This window comes from Erpetoichthys calabaricus, chromosome 4, assembly GCF_900747795.2.
Source record: "Erpetoichthys calabaricus chromosome 4, fErpCal1.3, whole genome shotgun sequence".
In the NCBI taxonomy this organism is placed as follows: Eukaryota; Metazoa; Chordata; class Cladistia; order Polypteriformes; family Polypteridae; genus Erpetoichthys; species Erpetoichthys calabaricus.
The window spans coordinates 11,957,414-11,977,308 of record NC_041397.2 but is presented as its reverse complement, the minus strand read 5'-3'; the positions used below and the strand labels follow the sequence as shown (position 1 = coordinate 11,977,308).

Genomic DNA, 19,895 nt, shown 5'->3' with positions numbered 1-19,895 from the left:
AATATGAAGCAAAATACTATATTCATTTTGATTAGAATATGATATACGATTTTTATTATATCATTTGATATATTTTTATTTTATATATATTTTGTATTTATATATATTATATATATATATATATATATTATATATATATATATATATATACAGTGGTGTGAAAAACTATTTGCCCCCTTCCTGATTTCTTATTCTTTTGCATGTTTGTCACACAAAATGTTTCAGATCATCAAACACATTTAACCATTAGTCAAATATAACACAAGTAAACACAAAATGCAGTTTTTAAATGATGGTGTTTATTATTTAGGGAGAAAAAAAATCCAAACCTACATGGCCCTGTGTGAAAAAGTAATTGCCCCCTTGTTAAAAAATAACCTAACTGTGGTGTAACACACCTGAGTTCAATTTCCGTAGCCACCCCCAGGCCTGATTACTGCCACACCTGTTTCAATCAAGAAATCACTTAAATAGGAGCTGCCTGACACAGAGAAGTAGACCAAAAGCACCTCAAAAGCTAGACATCATGCCAAGATCCAAAGAAATTCAGGAACAAATGAGAACAGAAGTAATTGAGATCTATCAGTCTGGTAAAGGTTATAAAGCCATTTCTAAAGCTTTGGGACTCCAGCGAACCACAGTGAGAGCCATTATCCACAAATGGTAAAAACATGGAACAGTGGTGAACCTTCCCAGGAGTGGCCGGCCGACCAAAATTACCCCAAGAGCGCAGAGACGACTCATCCGAGAGGTCACAAAAGACCCCAGGACAACGTCTAAAGAACTGCAGGCCTCACTTGCCTCAATTAAGGTCAGTGTTCACGACTACACCATAAGAAAGAGACTGGGCAAAAACGGCCTGCATGGCAGATTTCCAAGACGCAAACCACTGTTAAGCAAAAAGAACATTAGGGCTCGTCTCAATTTTGCTAAGAAACATCTCAATGATTGCCAAGACTTTTGGGAAAATACCTTGTGGACTGAGGAGTCAAAAGTTGAACTTTTTGGAAGGCAAATGTCCTGTTACATCTGGCGTAAAAGGAACACAGCATTTCAGAAAAAGAACATCATACCAACAGTAAAATATGGTGGTGGTAGTGTGATGGTCTGGGGTTGTTTTGCTGCTTCAGGACCTGGAAGGCTTGCTGTGATAGATGGAACCATGAATTCTACTGTCTACAAAAAAATCCTGAAGGAGAATGTCCGGCCATCTGTTCGTCAACTCAAGCTGAAGCGATCTTGGGTGCTGCAACAGGACAATGACCCAAAACACACCAGCAAATCTACCTCTGAATGGCTGAAGAAAAACAAAATGAAGACTTTGGAGTGGCCTAGTCAAAGTCCTGACCTGAATCCAATTGAGATGCTATGGCATGACCTTAAAAAGGCGGTTCATGCTAGAAAACCCTCAAATAAAGCTGAATTACAACAATTTTGCAAAGATGAGTGGGCCAAAATTCCTCCAGAGCGCTGTAAAAGACTCATTGCAAGTTATCGCAAACGCTTGATTGCAGTTATTGCTGCTAAGGGTGGCCCAACCAGTTATTAGGTTCAGGGGGCAATTACTTTTTCACACAGGGCCATGTAGGTTTGGATTTTTTTTTTTCTCCCTAAATAATAAAAACCACCATTTACAAACTGCATTTTGTGTTTACTTGTGTTATATTTGACTAATGGTTAAATGTGTTTGATGATCAGAAACATTTTGTGTGACAAACATGCAAAAGAATAAGAAATCAGGAAGGGGGCAAATAGTTTTTCACACCACTGTATTTATATATGTGTTTTGTGGACTTAGAAAAGGCATTCGACTGTGTCCCTCGGGGAATCCTGTGGGGGGTACTCGAGAGTATGGGGTACCGGCCCCCCTGATAAGGGCTGTTCAGTCCCTGTACGATCGGTGCCAGAGCTTGGTCCGCATTGCCGGCAGTACGTCGAACCCGTTTCCAGTGAGAGTTGGACTCCGCCAGGGCTGCCCTTTGTCACCGATTCTGTTCATAACTTTTATGGACAGAATTTCTAGGCGCAGCCAGGGTGTTGAGGGGGTCCGGTTTGGTGGGCTCAGGATTGGGTCACTGCTTTTTGCAGATGATGTTGTCCTGTTTGCTTCATCAGGCCGTGATCTTCAGCTCTCTCTGGATCGGTTCGCAGCCGAGTGTGAAGCGGCTGGGATGAGAATCAGCACCTCCAAATCCGAGACCATGGTCCTCAGCCGGAAAAGGGTGGAGTGCCCTCTCAGGGTTGGTAGCGAGATCCTGCCCCAAGTGGAGGAGTTCAAGTATCTCGGGGTCTTGTTCACGAGTGAGGGAAGAATGGAGCGTGAGATCGACAGGCGGATCGGTGCGGCATCCGCAGTAATGCGGGCATTGCATCGGTCTGTCGTGGTGAAAAAGGAGCTGAGCCGCAAGGCGAAGCTCTCAATTTACCGGTCGATCTATGTTCCTACCCTCATCTATGGTCATGAACTATGGGTAGTGACCGAAAGAACGAGATCGCGAATACAAGCGGCTGAAATGAGTTTCCTCTGCAGGGTGTCTGGGCTTTCCCTTAAAGATAGGGTGAGAAGCTCGGTCATCCGGGAGGGGCTCAGAGTAGAGCCGCTGCTCCTCCGCATCGAGAGGAGTCAGATGAGGTGGCTCGGGCATCTGATCAGGATGCCTCCTGGACGCCTCCCTGGTGAGGTGTTCCGGGCACGTCCAACCGGGAGGAGGCCCCGGGGAAGACCCAGGACACGCTGGAGGGACTATGTCTCTCGACTGGCCTGGGAACGCCTTGGGATTCTCCCGGAAGAGCTAGAAGAAGTGGCCGGGGAGAGGGAAGTCTGGGCATCTCTGCTCAAGCTGCTGCCCCCGCGACCCGACCTCGGATAAGCGGGAGACAATGGATGGATGGATGGATATATATATATATATATATATATATATATATATATATTGCCCGCGACCACTTGAGAGGATGTGTGTAAACCGTAATCGTCTCACGGGATGACCTTCAACACCCATTTTACATAAAGAATGCCATTACGATAAATCTTAAAGGAAAAATGAAATAGTCGCCCTGCAGCTTCTAACTCACATAGACCACCAAAAGTTGAAGGCTGCATGTATAAATGTATGTATGTGTATTATACATATATTATATATATACATACACATATATTATATATATACATACACATATATATATATATACATACACATATATATATATATATATATATATATATATATATATATATATATATATACATACATACATACATACATATATATATATATATTATATACACACACACACTATATTTAACAAGTGTTTTTTTTCTTCAGTGTATCTGCCAGACATTCCCAATTCTTGAGGTTTAATTATAAATATGGATTACCATTTTAGTTACACAAATAATAAACATGGTACAAATCTTTAAGAAAACCTATTGTTTACTAAGCAGCAATTTCAAATTTGATTTATTTTTTTTTTTCCCCAATTAAAAATGAAGGCTGCTGCATTTAAAAAACAGCTCACTGTTGAAACTCAGAACGGTGTCCGTTTTAATTTAAAGGACACAATAGCAAGGCAAGAAAAGCTACTTTAATTAATTCAGAAATTCTCCGATTCCCATATTCAGTTTATTACTCCACTTTGTTAAACATAAAGGTTAATAATCCATTCTCTCGCTCTCTGTTAAAACAATAATATCTTGCATAAAGGAGCACTACAACTAAATTACCATGATGCTTAGAAAAGCAGGGGCTGAAAATACTGTTTGTGATCGGCCAATTTATCAGTCGAGTCTTTTTTAGTAAAAATCAGGCGTGTGCTCCCCTCGACTTTCTTGTATATGGAGATTGCGGGAAAGTTCATCAGAACCACTTCCAGCTGCACAATATTTTTCAAATATCATATCTCTGTTTCTCATCATAACTAATTGATAATAACAATACACAAACATTTACCTCTATTTATAATCAAACTTCATACTGGGATTAATAAAGTATCTATCTATCTATCTGTCTATCTATTAAAATGATATTTTTGCACTTCGAGAGGTCAAAAACTGTGGCGGAAGTTTTTTATGATTGTTGTTATAGTCACCAAAAGACATTAAAAAAAAAAAAAAAAGTGTCAGTATTATATAATATTTGTTGCAATAAATTTCTAGAGGTAAAACTGCATTTAGCTACATTTAATAATAATAATAAAAAAGATTAAATGTATTACCAGGAAGATGATGGGGACGTAGCAATTTATAGTTCCCATTACATCTTTATATTTACATGGCATGTTAAATGTTTACATGTTATTATTAAATTGATGATGTACAAATTAAAATAATAGTTATTGAAAGAATATGCATTATATTGAATACAGTTTTTAATATCATGTACACATTTATATTTCCATGATACAAAAAATTCAGATGGTTGTTTAAATAAAAATACTTACTCCGGTTGAGTCATTTTTCTCCCATTTCATATCTGTTTGCTTTTTATCATTATAAATATTGTGGCACGCGGCTGGGGGTGGCACCCAGCAGGACAGGAGGAGGGCTCATGCCTCCTCTGGACCATGAGGGGGCAACCACCCTGGTTATATTGGGGGCCATGGGTACGGGGCTTGGAAGCTCAACCCTGTAGGGGCCCGTGGTCACCGCCAGGGGGCGTCTCCATGCCTGGAGGACTCGAGACCCCAGCACTTCTGCCACACTAGGAAGTGCTGGGGGGGGAAAAGAGATGAGACACCCAGACTGCTTCCGGAGAGACAACCGGCACTTCCGCCACACAGGGGCGTGTTGGTGGAAGATTGCCGGGAACCACCTGGAGCACATCCGGGTGACTATAAAAGGGGCCGCCTCCCTTCATTCGGGGCTGGAGTCGGGTGGAAGAGGACAAGGTCTGAGAGCAGAGAGAAGGAGGCGGACTGAAGGCATTGTGGACAGTGGTCTGGACTATTGGGGTGATTGGTGCTGCGGCACTGGGGTTGTGCATTTAAGGACTGTGCATATAGTGTAAATAAACGTGTGGTGGACTTTAACATGGTGTCCGTCTGTCTGTGTCCAGGCTGCGTATCACAATATATATATTTTGAATCATCTATCTGTAATTATAACAATAAATTTACTTGAAAATTCGTGAAAGTATTTCAGTTAAAGTACCACTTCCAGGTGCCAGAAGTGGCCCAAAAGTTGACAGGATTCCTTATTTTTGATATAAAGCAGGTGTACAAAATTTCATTGACTGCGGTCAAAGTGTTTTCGAGTTAAACGTGTTTACACACAGACAGACAGGATTTCAAAAATGATATGTTCGGACTCAGGAAGGTCTAAAATGTCAAGATTCATCAAAATCTCAAGGTCAATTTTTTCATGATTCCTATACATTCTCTACACTCTGTATACAAGAAAGTAAAAATCGGCCAATTTAGACTGGCAGCCAATCAATCGGAACATCCCTAGCACACGTGTACCTGTGTACAGAAGGTTACACAGCTCACACAGCATGTCAGGACAAAAAACAAACCACGAAGTCCGAGGAACTCTCTGTGGACCTCCGTGCTAAAATTGTGGTGAGGCGCAGATTCAGGACAAGGATATAAAACCCATTTCTAAAGCTTTGAGTGTTCACAGGAGAACACTGGCCACAGTAATTTTGAAATGGAAGAAGCTTGGAAGCACCAGGACTCTTCCCAGAGTTTGTTGTTTGGCCAAACTGAGTAATCAAGCAAGAAAGGCCTTGGTCAAGGTGGTCGTCAAGAACTCAATGGTCTCTCTAACACAGCTGAGGTGGGAAAACCTGCCAGAAGAACTACCATCTCAGCAGTACTCCATATCAACCAGGCCTTTATGATTGATGGACGCCACTCTCAAGGGAGGCATATGGCAACCTACTTGGGAGTTTTCCAAAGGACACTGTAAGCACTGTGAGGAGAAAGATCGCCTGGTTCGACAATAAAAACTGAACTCTTTGGGCAGAACTGCAAACTCTATGTCTGGTGAAGACCAGGCACTGCTCAACTCTTTGAAGGCTGAATATTTTTTCCAAAAAACTCAGTTTTCTGAAAAGCTCACAAAGCAAAAGTTTCACACATAAGTTAACATAAAACGTCTCTTGCCATGTGCTGTGGCTGTTGTTGGCGCATGTCCGGCATCTCTGGCGGCAGTGACTATGTGGGGGCACCTTGATGGTCAGCAGGAATGCATGGTGGGCCAGCTGTCTGGCTGTCTTCACACAGCAGGTGGGTGGCAGTCGCAGTGTGACAACAATATGGTTTGTACCTCTAGTCATCACCACGATCAGCCGGGGACTGATCAGATGATACTGGTACCTCACTTTCGTTTTTGAGGGCCACCTCCAGATCACTTGCATCAAACTCAGAGTCTGACAAGTCAGAGTCCTATTCAACGAAATTATGTAAAATGTCCATGGAGTATTTTGCTTTGCACATTCGCTTTAGTCTCTCACCAGTCGGTGCCATTTTAGAGGTTGTTTGCTCTTCGCTACTTGTGCATGCATTGGGAATCGAGGTCAAATCAACAAAGCTATGTAACTTTCCTTCTAGCAAACAGAGTCAAACTAAAACGTAAGGGTGAGTCAACATCAGCCCTGAAAGAGTTAATACCAGCCCTACAGTGGGCAGGATGTCGTAACCAAGAAGACTCAAAGCTGGAATTGGTGCCAAAGTGCCTTGTACAATACGACTGAATCAAAGGTCTGAATATGTCTCCAAATGAGAAAGTTCAGTTTATGATTTTTAATAAATTTGCGAACTTCTATGAAAACATATTTTCACTTTGTCATTCTGGGTTATTTAGTATAGACTGATGGGGGGAAAAATGGCACACTTACCCCTTTTACTATGTTGTAGATTTAATTTCAAAGGGTGCAGAATGTGAAGAGGTCAGCACAATTTCTGAATCCACTAGATTTCAGCTTTATCCTTCCTCCATAAGATGGACATTTACAATTCTAAAAGAGTGATGCATATTAATAAAAGGAAGCAGAGACACAACTTACAGAACTGGATGTACGATGAGTTCAGGGCTGTAGGACTTTATAACAGTTGCAGCATCTTTGGTACAAAAAACATGTGACAAGTCTGCACCCTAGAAAATCCATAAAGAAAAGAAATAAACAGAAGAAGTTAGAAAATGAAAACAAAAAAACATTTTACTAAAGCACATTTTTAAAATGAATGGCTTCTGGAGGTACCTACCACTTTAAGTGCAGATATTGCTGCAAAATATGGTGCTCCTGTGTATCTGTGAAAAGATGGAGGTGAAACATGACGTGAGACGCTCATTGGGAATTTTATCAAGTGTTAATCTTCAACAGCTGCCTTTTATCTGATGTAATGTTTTAATAAAAAGTACTGCATAATTTTTTTCTTTACTTGAAGGAACAAGAAAGCAATAGGATCCTAAAACAGCACACATTTTTTGATAATCTAATCCACTGTTACGTCAAGACTACAATTAAACACACAAGAAGTTATGCACAAATTCAAAGACTACAACTGGTAATATACAGGTGCTGGTCATAAAATTAGAATATCATGACAAAGTTGATTTGTTTCAGTAATTCCATTCAAAAAGTGAAACTTGTATATTAGATTCATTCATTACACACAGACTGATGTATTTCAAATGTTTATTTCTTTTAATGTTGATGATTATAACTGACAACTAATGAAAGTCCCAAATTCAGTATCTCGGAAAATTAGAATATCAGTTAAGACCAATGCAAACAAAGGATTTTTAGAAATGTTGGCCAACTGAAAGGTATGAACATGAAAGTATGAGCATGTACAGCACTCAATATTTAGTTGGGGCTCCTTTGGCCTGGATTACTGCAGCAATGCGGCGTGGCATGGAGTCGATCAGTCTGTGGCACTGCTCAGGTGTTAGGAGAGCCCATGTTGCTCTGATAGTGGCCTTCAGCCCTTCTGAATTGTTGGGTCTGGCGTATTGCATCTTCCTCATTACAATACCCCATAGATTTTCTATGGGGTTAAGGTCAGGCGAGTTTGCTGGCCAATCAAGAACAGGGATACCATGGTCCTTAAACCAGGTACTGGTAGCTTTGGCACTGTGTGCAGGTGCCAGGTCCTGTTGGAAAATGAAATCTGCATCTACATAAAGTTCGTCAGCATCAGGAAGCATGAAGTGCTCTAAAACTTCCAGGTAGACGGCTGCGTTGACCTTGGACCTCAGAAAACACAATGGACCAACACCAGCAGATGACATGGCACCCCAAACCATCACTGACTGTGGAAACTTTACACTGGACCTCAAGCAACGTGGATTCTGTGCCTCTCCTCTCTTCCTCCAGACTCTGGGACCTTGATTTACAAAGGAAATGCAAAATTTACTTTCATCAGAGAACATAACTTTGGACCACTCAGCAGCAGTCCAAAGGCGAGACGCTTCTGACGCTCTCTCTTGTTCAAGAGTGGCTTGACACAAGGAATGCGACAGCTGAAACCCATGTCTTGCATACGTCTGTGTGTGGTGGTTCTTGAAGCACTGACTCCAGCTGCAGTCCACTCTTTGTGAATCTCCCCCACATTTTTCAATGGGTTTTGTTTCACAATCCTCTCCAGGGTGCGGTTATCCCTATTGCTTGTCCACTTTTTTCTACCACATCTTGTCCTTCCCTTCGCCTCTCTATTAATGTGCTTGGACACAGAGCTCTGTGAACAGCCAGCCTCTTTAGCAATGACCTTTTGTGTCTTGCCCTCCTTGTGCAAGGTGTCAATGGTCGTCTTTTGGACAACTGTCAAGTCAGCAGTCTTCCCCATGATTGTGTAGCCTACAGAACTAGACGGAGAGACCACTTAAAGGCTTTTGAGTTAATTAGCTGATTAGAGTGTGGCACCAGGTGTCTTAAATATTGAACCTTTTCACAATATTCAAATTTTCCGAGATACTGAATTTGGGACTTTCATTAGTTGTCAGTTATAATCATCAACATTAAAAGAAATAAACATTTGAAATACATCCGTCTGTGTGTAATGAATGAATCTAATATACAAGTTTCACTTTTTGAATGGAATTACTGAAATAAATCAACTTTGTCATGATATTCTAATTTTATGACCAGCACCTGTAAATGTAGTGGGTAGTGCAGAAAAGAGAAAGTTACCCCGTCTGCCCCATTAACAAGCCATTACTTCATACCATATGTCAGTACTGAAAGACAGATCTAACACTAACACTTGCAGTTGTCAAAATAAAACGGATGGAAAAGTGGACCTGAAAGCCTCCTGATGTTAACAGCTGCCTTTGGTCTTGATTGCTTAAGTAAGGCTGTCATTTTCCAGTACATGAGTCATTTTTAAGATGACCCATGTTCAGGGACCTTCCGTTATGAAAAGCACATCCAAAGAAGAGTAAATAACACATAAACCCAAGAAATGAAGATATAACTCGCAGAGGCAAAAGCAAGAAAATGGTCAAAGTAGTAACAAAAGAGTCAAAACCAGGAATTAACAATAGAAAACGGATCATGAATGTCAGGCAAACATCTTGTATGAAAATTTAAGAGCAAAGTTCCTGGGTATCTAGAATTTCATTCCATACATTTTCCACGGCTTATCTGAAGCCAGGTTGCGGGGGCAACAGTCTAAGCAGTGAGGCCCACGCATCCCTTTTCCCAGCCACACTTGCCAACTCCTACGGTGGGATCCCAAAGCATTTCCAGGCCTTCTGGGAGATATAATCCTCCCAGCGAGCTCTGGGTCTTTCCCCAGAGTCTGCTCCCAGCTGGTTGTGCCTGTAAAATGGCCACAGGGAAGCATCCGGGATGTTTCTGTATCAGGTGTCAAACCATCTCACCTGGCTCTTCATGATACGGAGGGTCAGCAACTCTACTCCTAGCCTGTCCTGAATGTCGGTGCTACTCACCATTTCTTTAAGGGAGAGCCCAGCCAACCTTCATAGAAAGTTCATTTCGGCCAAATCTACCCATGACCTCATTCTTTCACTTATTACCTAAAGCTCATGACCATATGTTAGGGTAGGGACATCGATCGACTGATAAATTGAGAGCTTTGCCTTCTGTCTCATCTATTTCTTTACCACTATGGATCAGTATACCCACCAGAGAACTGCAATGCCATTCTGATCTGTCTGTCAGTCTCACCATTCCTTTTCCCCTAACTCGTGAACAAGACCCCATAGTACTTAAAGTCCTCCACATGAGGCAGTAACTCACCTCCCACTCCCACGGAGAGGACAGTCCTCCTTTATCCTAACTGAGGACCATGACCTCAGATTTAGAGGTACTGATCCTCATCCCTGCTGCTCCACACTTGGTCACAAACTGTTCCAATGCATGCTGGAGCTCAGAGCCCAATAAAGTCAATAGAACAACAGCAAAAAGAAGTGACAATTCTAAAACCACCAAACTGGAGCTCCTCCCTCCCTGGCTGTGCCTTGATATCCTGTCCATGAAAATCACAAACAGGATACGAGACAAACTAAAGTCCTGGCAGAGTCCCACATCCAAAGAGAACACTGCTGAAGTTTTACCAGAGTCCATTTAATAACTTATTAATTTCACAGGTAAGGATTTGTTTTTAAGTTTTCGATCTCACTATACCGCTGTAGCAGTGCTGTAATCAGTAAGAACTGCATCTCCCAGCAGTCCATGCAGGGGCTGAAGGGGTCAAAGGTGGTCAAATGAGGTTAAAAGGCGGGCAGGTGGCCAAAAGGAGAAAAAAGGTTTTGTTGTTGTACGTTGTGTGTTACGTTTATCTGTCATACTGCCGCTGTTAACGCTACAATTAGATAGATAGATAGATAGATAGATAGATAGATAGATAGATAGATAGATAGATAGATAGATAGATAGATAGATAGATAGATAGATAGATAGATAGATAGATAGATAGATAGATAGATAGATAGATAGATAGATAGATAGATAGATAGATAGATAGATAGATAGATAGATAGAATGATAATGTAAAAGGCAGTATATGATAGATAGATAGATAGATAGATAGATAGATAGATAGATAGATAGATAGATAGATAGATAGATAGATAGATAGATAGATAGATAGATAGATAGATAGATAGATAGATAGATAGATAGATAGATAGATAGATAGATAGATAGATAGATAGATAGATAGATAGATAGATAGATAGATAGATAGATAGATAGATAGGATACTTTATTAATCCCAAGGGGAAATTCACAATTACCAGAGCCTACAAAAAAACTCGTAGATCCATCCCACCTTAAATCGCTTCTTAAATCCGTTCGCACCTCTCTGCCATTGTCTTTTGTCTTCTAAGTGTGCAGATAAAGACAAGCTGCAAACAGCCGACTATTCCATCCCACAACCGACTTAGAATGTGCACAAACTTCTCCCAGCTCATGCCTTGATTGATTATCTGGAAGTGAAGTGGAGTTTTAGAGTGGAAATAATAGATCGTTATTTGGAACACACGCATTTCATGTGTGTTCCATTTCTACAGTAATCTGTGTAAGCACATTTTTAAAACAGAAATGTTTTTCATATTCTAGTTGTAAATGACAAAATGTAGGCATAAACTATATAATGTATGAAGCCTGAAGTCCAAATATCAAAGAAACACTTTCACGAAAGGTACAAATATAACAGAACAAGTGGGCTTTGATTCAAAAATAAAACTGCAGAAAAAAAAAAAAAAAAACACCTTAGTGTGCGACATTGACACGCATTTATTACGACGGCCCCATGGCGCAACAGTATCAGTTGCTGACTGGGAATCAAAAGGTCACGAGTTTGACTCCCTTTTGAGAAGTGAACTGCTCTTATTTTTACTATTTTAGAATAAAAAGATACATTTAATTTCAGTCTGTAACAGCTGGTGTAACTTGTGATATTTGTAAAGGTTAGCTTTGTTTTTGTTTTTTTAAATTTACTTTTCATTCTCTCAGTCGCGTTCAGGATCCTTCCCTATCCCATCTGACACTGCTGTTTTCACATAAAGACGCACTATAGCTCTGCAGTGTATCACGATACATACGGCCGTGTTTTTTTCCCCCCAATCTTGCCAGTCCCCACATGTTGCTGTATGCGGTTTCTTTTGTACTCCAGGACATGCAGAGGAAAGCATAGTAAAGAGCAGTAACTTCAGCGATATATGCAATCATCAGACACTCCCCATCTGACACTGCTGTTTTCACATAAAGATGCGCTATAGCTCACCCAAGGAGCGCCCTTCCTACATTTACGACATGTGTACTTGTTACAGTGTACACGCCTCTCTGTGCTGTGGTTCCTATTACCTGTAATTTGCAGCTCTATTCATTATCTCAAAACAAATATATGTGACATTTTGAAGAAATCATTTTATGAAGCGAATAGTACCAATTAGAAAATATCGTCGAAGTAATGCAATATTATTTGAAAACGAACAGCGTCAGATTGGGTGTGATTTATACTGGCGCTGTTACTTAGAGTCAGATCAGAAGCTGAATAAGCTCCTGTTCTGACTCTGTAAAAAAGCATGAATTAATCAACAGAAATAACCGCGATCAACATTTTAAACTTAATGATTTACAGTGCATACCAATTTATAAATTTTACGTCCATTTGAGGCTACAAAGAAAAAAAAAAAAAAAAAAAAAAAACACTTCCTCCACAGCAGGGAATCGAACTTGGGTCTCTACGGCGCGGCAGGACTGCCGTGCTCCGAGTCAGCAAATCTCAGCATTACACCACATAAGGTGTTGTGACATTCTTGAACCTTTTGTGAAAGTGTTTATTTGATGTTTGGCCGTCAGGCTTCACATATTCTATAGTTTATGCCTACATTTTGTAACATTTTATTACTAAAATATGAAAAAGTTTCTGTTTTAACAATGTGTTAACAGAGATTACTGTAGAAACGGAACACACATGAAATGCGTGTGTTCCAAATAACGATCTATTATTTCCACTCTAAAACTCCAGTTCAGTCACTCCCAGATAATCAAACAAGGCATGAGCTGGGAAAACTTAGTGAACGTTTTGCGATGGTGGGGGATGGAATAGCCGGCTTTTTGCTGCTCGTCTTAATCGGCACATTTAGAAGACAAAAGAGAGGTGAGAATGGTCTTAAGGTGGGCTGGATCTACGAGTTTTTTCGTAGACTCTGGTAATTCCAGTGTTAATTGAGCCTTATTTAATCATTGAGTCCGGGACTGTATTCATTTGTTGGGGTCTGGATCGTCTGTCTACCTGTGCACTGAGGACTGTGTTTGGATCCATTGGCTTTCCCGGAAGAAAAGGAGCGCTCCTGATCCATCCATCTGACTTCATCCTTTCAGTAACTACCAGTATGATTGTGTTTTCCTTCACCCTTCCAACATACAGATCGCTGGACTTAACTTCGTAACCTCTCATTTCATCCGGTTTGGTTTTTACATGGACTTTGCGTTGTGTTGTTTGTATTTATATGTTAAATGTAATATCGCCGAAGGGGTCAGGGTTGGTATTACTGTTTCCATTTGTTTAATTTAATTTCATTATATTATTGTTTCATTTCCCCAGTGTGCTTTATTGGGTCTCTGTTGTGAGTGTGTGTGGGTCGATCCAAGGCTGGGATTGTCCCTGGGATCTCCTCCACTAAAATAAATAAATCATCGTCACATTGACAGTGTGAATCTTAGCAGCTCCTTACATCTTAAATAGTGTGCGTGTAATGTTTTCAAAGTAGCGGTGCAATGACACATGACCAGCAGCAGAAGCTATCTCAATCAACAATATGGCTGTGGTCAACAAACTACGTTTAAAATGGCAAGGACCAGAAACAGCAATATTCACAAAAAAATCTGAATTATTGTAAGACGCACTAATTCGGAGTTCATTAAAAATATAATGATTTACTTCAGAAGGTAGAAGTATAACTAACAAGAACAGCCAAGTCAAATATGTGAAACATTAGAATGTGTGCTTCAAATGTATACAGTCTAATTATAATAGAAAAAATTAAATCTTATATATAAACGTCTATGTGTGGAAGTGTGTGCGTCTGTTTGGCCCGGAAGTGAGAGGTGGAGTTGGGGTAAAGGGCTCCGCCTCCGAGGAAACAAAAAACTCGCTTAGCTGCTAATAACACAACCGAGGTGAGTGCATCTGCAAAACGAAACCTCAGAAGGAACACAAAGTCGCTAACATCGGCAAAACAGCATCCCTTTTACTTTTCTTCCCGCCGCTAATAAACAACCAAGGCGAGCAAGTCTAAAAAAATAAACCTCCGAAGAAAGACAAAGTCGCTTAGCCGCTAACATCTGCAAAATGGTATCCCTTTTACTTTTCCTCCCGCCGCTAATAAACAAGCGAGGCGAGCACATCAGAAAAACGAAACCTCCTAGGAGAGAGACGCCTAGACACACCTAGGTGGTGTGCTGGGGAGGCAGCATTAAGAGGAAAGACGCCTCACGTCTGGACAAACTGGTGAGGAAGGCAAGCTCTATTGTTGGCATGGAGCTGGACAGTTTAACATCTGTGGCAGAGCGAAGGGCGCTCAGCAGGCTCCTATCAATTATGGAGAATCCACTGCATCCACTTAATAGTATCATCTCCAGACAGAAGAGCAGCTTCAGCGACAGACTGCTGTCACTGTCCTGCTCCACTGACAGATTGAGGAGATCGTTTCTCCCCCAAACTATGCGACTCTTTAATTCCACCCGGGGGGGGTAAACGTTAACATTTAACATTATACATAGTTATTGTCGGTTTTTTCACCTGCATTATTATCATTCTTTAATTTAATATTATTTATTGTATCAGTATGCTGCTGCTGAAGAATGTGAATTTCCCATTGGGATTAATAAAGTATCTATCTATCTATCTATCTAGACCTGATCCTTTCAATTACCTGACATCTCTATATTTCAATTTTTTTTTCTGATGATTTCTATAGTTTCTAGGAACCCCGGGCTTTTTACAGCATGAGCTTACACAGCTAGTAAATAAATAAATAACACCACATTCATAATCACTGACCTTGAAATAGTCTTAAATGGTAAAACAATACCCCATGTTCTTATGTTTGAGATTTATAATTTTTAACCTTCTGAGAGTGGCTCTTAAAGGGTTAGTACCACCAGTAAAGAATCAAATATTAAAAATATTATTTATATTTGTGATCAGCAAATTTTCTTCAAAGTTTTGTGAAACCCACATCCCATTAGCAGGTGAACCCCTGGGGTCAGCTGATATGCTAAACGAAACTTCATGTCCTTCTGGTCGTTTCTTGCTGAAGACACCCATTGGTTTACTCTTTATCATAAGGGTTTCATTTCCTGCACAAAATTAGATAGATAGACAGACAGACAGACAGACAGACAGACAACTTTATTAATCCCAGGGGGAAATTCACAAAACGACGGCCTAAAAATGATGTGTGACCCGCAACAGAACAAGTCTGTACGTTTGGTGCACAGTGTTCCCTCAGTGAAAGTATCTAGTGGACCTGTTCTGAAATGGTTTGATTTGAAAAACTGAGAAACCAGTAATTAAAAAAAAAACAACAATACAACCACTGCAAATTTTAAATATAAAGAATGAAAAACAGACTGTAGGTGATGTTTGTAAAATGTAACGCCTTAGTGTTTTACTGCGTTTTGAATGGTACTCATCGGATGCACATTTTCTGTGCAAAATGTCGGGCTGCTGGTTTGATGCCAGGCTGATCAGCCTGACCTAACACTGCATACATGGTGTGCCTTTGGAAAGCTGGTCCCTTTTTTGCCACTGCTACACTGCTAGTATGTGCCAGGTCTGCTTTCAACAAAAAAATGCTAAGGAAACCACTAAATAGGAATAAGTGCCATTTGATTTATCTATCTGTCTACTACCTGTGGAAGCTGTCCTAAATCCATTCCTATACATGTATTTGAACTCATCTAGTGTGGGATTAACTTTCCTATTTGTTTTTAGACAAACGACTCTCACAAAGAGAAAAGAAAATGACAAAAGATTACTACAATTAGTATTGGTAAGTTTTATCCAATGATAATGCACTTCTGGCCTGACAGCAATGGAATTTCACAGGAAGACAATAATTTATAGTAAATGTGTGGTCAATGAATATTTTGAAAAGCCTAACAATGATGTGAGCCATTCAGCAGATCTTAACTGAAGTGAGCTCTTATGGGAGATTCTGTATTCTTTGAACATTTTCCACTAGTGTCATCGAAGCTCCAAATGATGGAGTTCCTTATGAAAGAATGATATAGCACTCCTGTAATAACACTTCCAAGATGCTTGAGGAACTGAGTAACTGAAATGGTCCAGGAAGCTCATAGTGTCCCCAACACTATGGCTAGGCAATTTACATTTCCTTCATTTTGTCAATTACAGTACCTTCTACTAATATTGGCACACTTAGTAAATAAAAGCAAAATGGGCTGTGAAAAAAGTTCAGTATTCTCCTCTTGATCTTTCATTCAAAATATTAAAACATATCTGACCCTTAACTGAAGTAAAATAAATCTACTAACTAATAAAACACTAAGGTCTGGGCGTCCAGTTCCTTGTAGGAATCTGATTGGTCAGTTTAGCTTTGGTGTTGCAAATGAAAGAGGATTCGTGAGTCTGAGATGCACATACTGAGAGAATTTCCTTCAAAGATGACAAGTATAAAAGCGAACAGGACGTGAGAAAGTTGCCTCAAAATTGAGAAGCAGGCTTTAAGGGAATGAACTCGAGATAGAGAGAGAGAGACTCCTCCGGTGAAGGCTCAGTCACACACGGATACAGAGGAAAGGCGCTGAAACTACACGCATAGCGAAAGAGCAAATATTTTTAAATTTTTCCATTATTAGTCTTCAACAGGCACCACAGCTAATTCTTATCATTAAACAAATATTTTTCTCAAATAGAATTATCGGGATTCCTTTACTGAATTCTGTGTCTCTGTGTTTAATAATAATAATTCTTTACATTTATATAGGAAGTTTCTCACTGCTCAAAATGCTTCAGTGAGTGGGGAGCCACTTCAACCACCTAGATGATGAAATAGCAGCCATTTTTGCACCAGTACACAAACCAGACATTAACAATTAGGTGGTGAAGTGGTGAGCCAGCCAGTTAGAGACAGGGGATGATTAGGGGGGCAGAATGACCAGGCCATGGTCTCCCATCCAAGTACTGGCCGGGCCGGAACATGCTTAGCTTCAGGTAGATGACCTGTTCTGAAGCACATGTGGTATGGCTGCTGGAGAAAACACAGCAATGGATCTAAGGCCATTCCTCTATAGAGAACTCCTCCAGATCGTCCAGATTTCTAGGCCCATGCTTGACGACTCACCTCTTCAGCTCACCCCACAGGTTTGGGTTCAGGTCAGGGAAATGTGATGGCCACGGCAATACCCTGATTTTGTGATCACTTAACCATTTTTGTGTTTATCTTGAGGATGACCACGTAAGTGTTCCTACTCACTCAGATGAACTTAAAAATACATATGAATGGGAATAAACTTTAGTTAAATTTTACTCATACGAGTTTCTTGGGGTGCAATAATGTAAAGTTTTGAAAAGAATTTATTTTTCCTTTCAATTTTTTTTTTACTTCAGTTGAATATTTCATTCAAAATTTTAACAAACATCAAGAGAATAGACAGAGTGATGGATGCTAGGCTGAGAGGAGGTGGTGATCTGTGAGCCGAACTATGGTTTCATGCCAGGAAAGAATACTACAGATGCGATGTTTGCTTTAATAGTGTTGATGGAGAAGTACTGATAAGGTCAGAAAGAACTGCACTGCGTGTTTGTGGGCTTAAGGTGCCAAAAGAGGAGTTATGCAATGGTAATGGACAGGTTGACAGATGAGGTTAGACAGAAGTCTCCGTGGACTATGATGTTCACAGATTACATTGTGATCTGCAGTGAGAGTAGACAGCAGGTTGAGATGAACCTGAAGGTACCACTGGAGAGAAGGGGAATGAAAGTCGGTAGGAGTAAGATGGAGTACATGTGAGTGAATGAGAGGGAAGATGATGGAAGGGTGCAATTGCGAGGAGCAGACATGGTGAAGGTGTACACATTTAAACAGTTGGATTCAATAGTCCAAAGCATCAGAGAGTGTGGCAGAGAGGTGCATCTGAGTGGATTGGGTGGGGAAAGAGTAGCAGGAGTGATTTGTGACTGCAAGAGTGAAAGGGAAAGTCTATAAAAACGGTGGTCAGACCAGGTATGTTGTATGGTTTGGAGATGGTGGCACTGATGAACAGACAGGAGACAGAGCTGGAAGTGGTGGAGTTGAAGATGCTACGATTTTCACTCAGAGTAACGAGGGTAGACAGGAATAGGAATGAGTATATTAGAAGGACAACACAGCTACAACAATTTGGAGACCAAGTGAGAGAGAGGGTAGGTTGAGATGGTTCAGGCAGATGCAAAGAAGTGATGGGGGGTAACATCAGGAAAAGAATGTTGAGGAAGGAACCGCCAGGCAAGCAGAAAAGAGGAAGGACAAAGAGGAGGGCTATGGATGTGGTGAAGGAAGGCAGTTGGTGTGGCAGAAAATGATAAAAAAAAAAGACAAGGATAGATGGAGACGGATGACCCTTTGTGGTGACCCTTAAATGGGAGTTGCTGAAAGAAGAAGAACAAGAATGAGAAGGAGGAGAAGAAGAAGGAGGAGGAGGAAGAGGAGGTTTTCTTCATAGCCCATTTTGCTTTTATTTCACAGGGGTACCAAAATCAGTGGAGCGCACTGCACATGGCTAAAACCTAACTTTCAATAACAGTGTTATATACAGGTAATTTAAACAAAATAGACACATTGAAGCTGCTGGCTGCAATACTCTGAAAATAAAGTTCTTCTTATGTGCCACCATCAAAATACAGTAGATTCAGAAAATATCCAGATTCCTTCACTTTCTGCACACTTTTATTGTGTTAAGTGGATACATCTGGCATTATTGCCCATTAGTCTACTGTACACTCAGTAGCCACCCATATTATTTCAGACGTCAGTTTTTGATTTTTAATATTTTTGCAATCCTTTCTGAATGCATGTTTTTAATTTATCATTATGGGCTACCGAGGGATGGGTGTAAATGGCAAAGTTATCCTCTTAAAATTAGATCTACAACACAGTAAACTGTGCAGAAAGTCAAGGGGCCTGAACACTTTCAGAATCTATTATATCAACTGATCTCACACCACTAAAAAAATAATGTAGCAAGAGGTGCTCCCGATTTTAAATGGGTTGCAATCTGGATACACCTGCAGCATTTTGACAGAATAACACCAAAGCAGCAGGATGGTGGAGGCCAGCAGCCTGGAACATCAGTTCAAGACCAAACCTGGCACACGCTCGACTCAGCCTAAACCTGTCTGTGGAGACACAGCACAAATCTCGGGAAAGGACAAAAAGGTGAAGGTGTGTAACCTATGAACAGGATGGTGGCTTATCAGCTACACAGGTGAGAAAAAGTCATAAAAGCACCAGATTCTGGTAAAAGGTTTTTCTGGCTTCTCTGGACTGCATTTCAGGGAGAAAACAACGGACAATGCAGCATTCAAGAACATTTCAGGAGACAGCACAATATATAGATAAATAACTTACTCTTGACATCCCCCTATGATACCAACCCGTCCATCTTGACCTTTGTGTTTTTTTGATGTCAGAGGAGGTATGACGTTTCGTACAAGGGGAAGGAGGTTTTCCATGGTCCTCGTTGCATGTGGATTACTGAGCGAGAAGGCTCTCTCGATTACTGCAAAACAAACATATTATACATATTGTTAAAGTCTTGCAAATAGCATGGGAGGAAGGAGAGAGAAAAAAAATAAAACACGCTGTACAAAGTGCACCCGATCCACAAGAAATTAGAACTTAAAACAGAAGTTCCTTTTTTAAAGTGTGAAGGCTTTTGAAGCACACAGATGAAGCAGAAATAACAACTTCC

General features: G+C 40.6%; 1 protein-coding gene across 5 annotated transcripts in view; it reads right to left on the bottom strand.

Moving 5' to 3' along the window:
* The window catches only part of naxd (NAD(P)HX dehydratase), a 108,767-nt gene that overhangs the window by 41,061 nt on the left and 47,811 nt on the right, over nt 1-19,895 (bottom strand). For all 5 annotated transcript variants that reach the window (XM_028799209.2, XM_028799207.2, XM_028799208.2 and 2 more), the window contains 3 exons: nt 19,553-19,703; nt 7,207-7,252; nt 7,008-7,096 (listed from right to left, as the gene is read on the bottom strand). In XM_028799209.2, the coding sequence (XP_028655042.1) occupies nt 7,008-7,096; nt 7,207-7,252; nt 19,553-19,703 (286 nt within the window). The remainder of the gene's footprint in view (nt 1-7,007; nt 7,097-7,206; nt 7,253-19,552; nt 19,704-19,895) is intronic.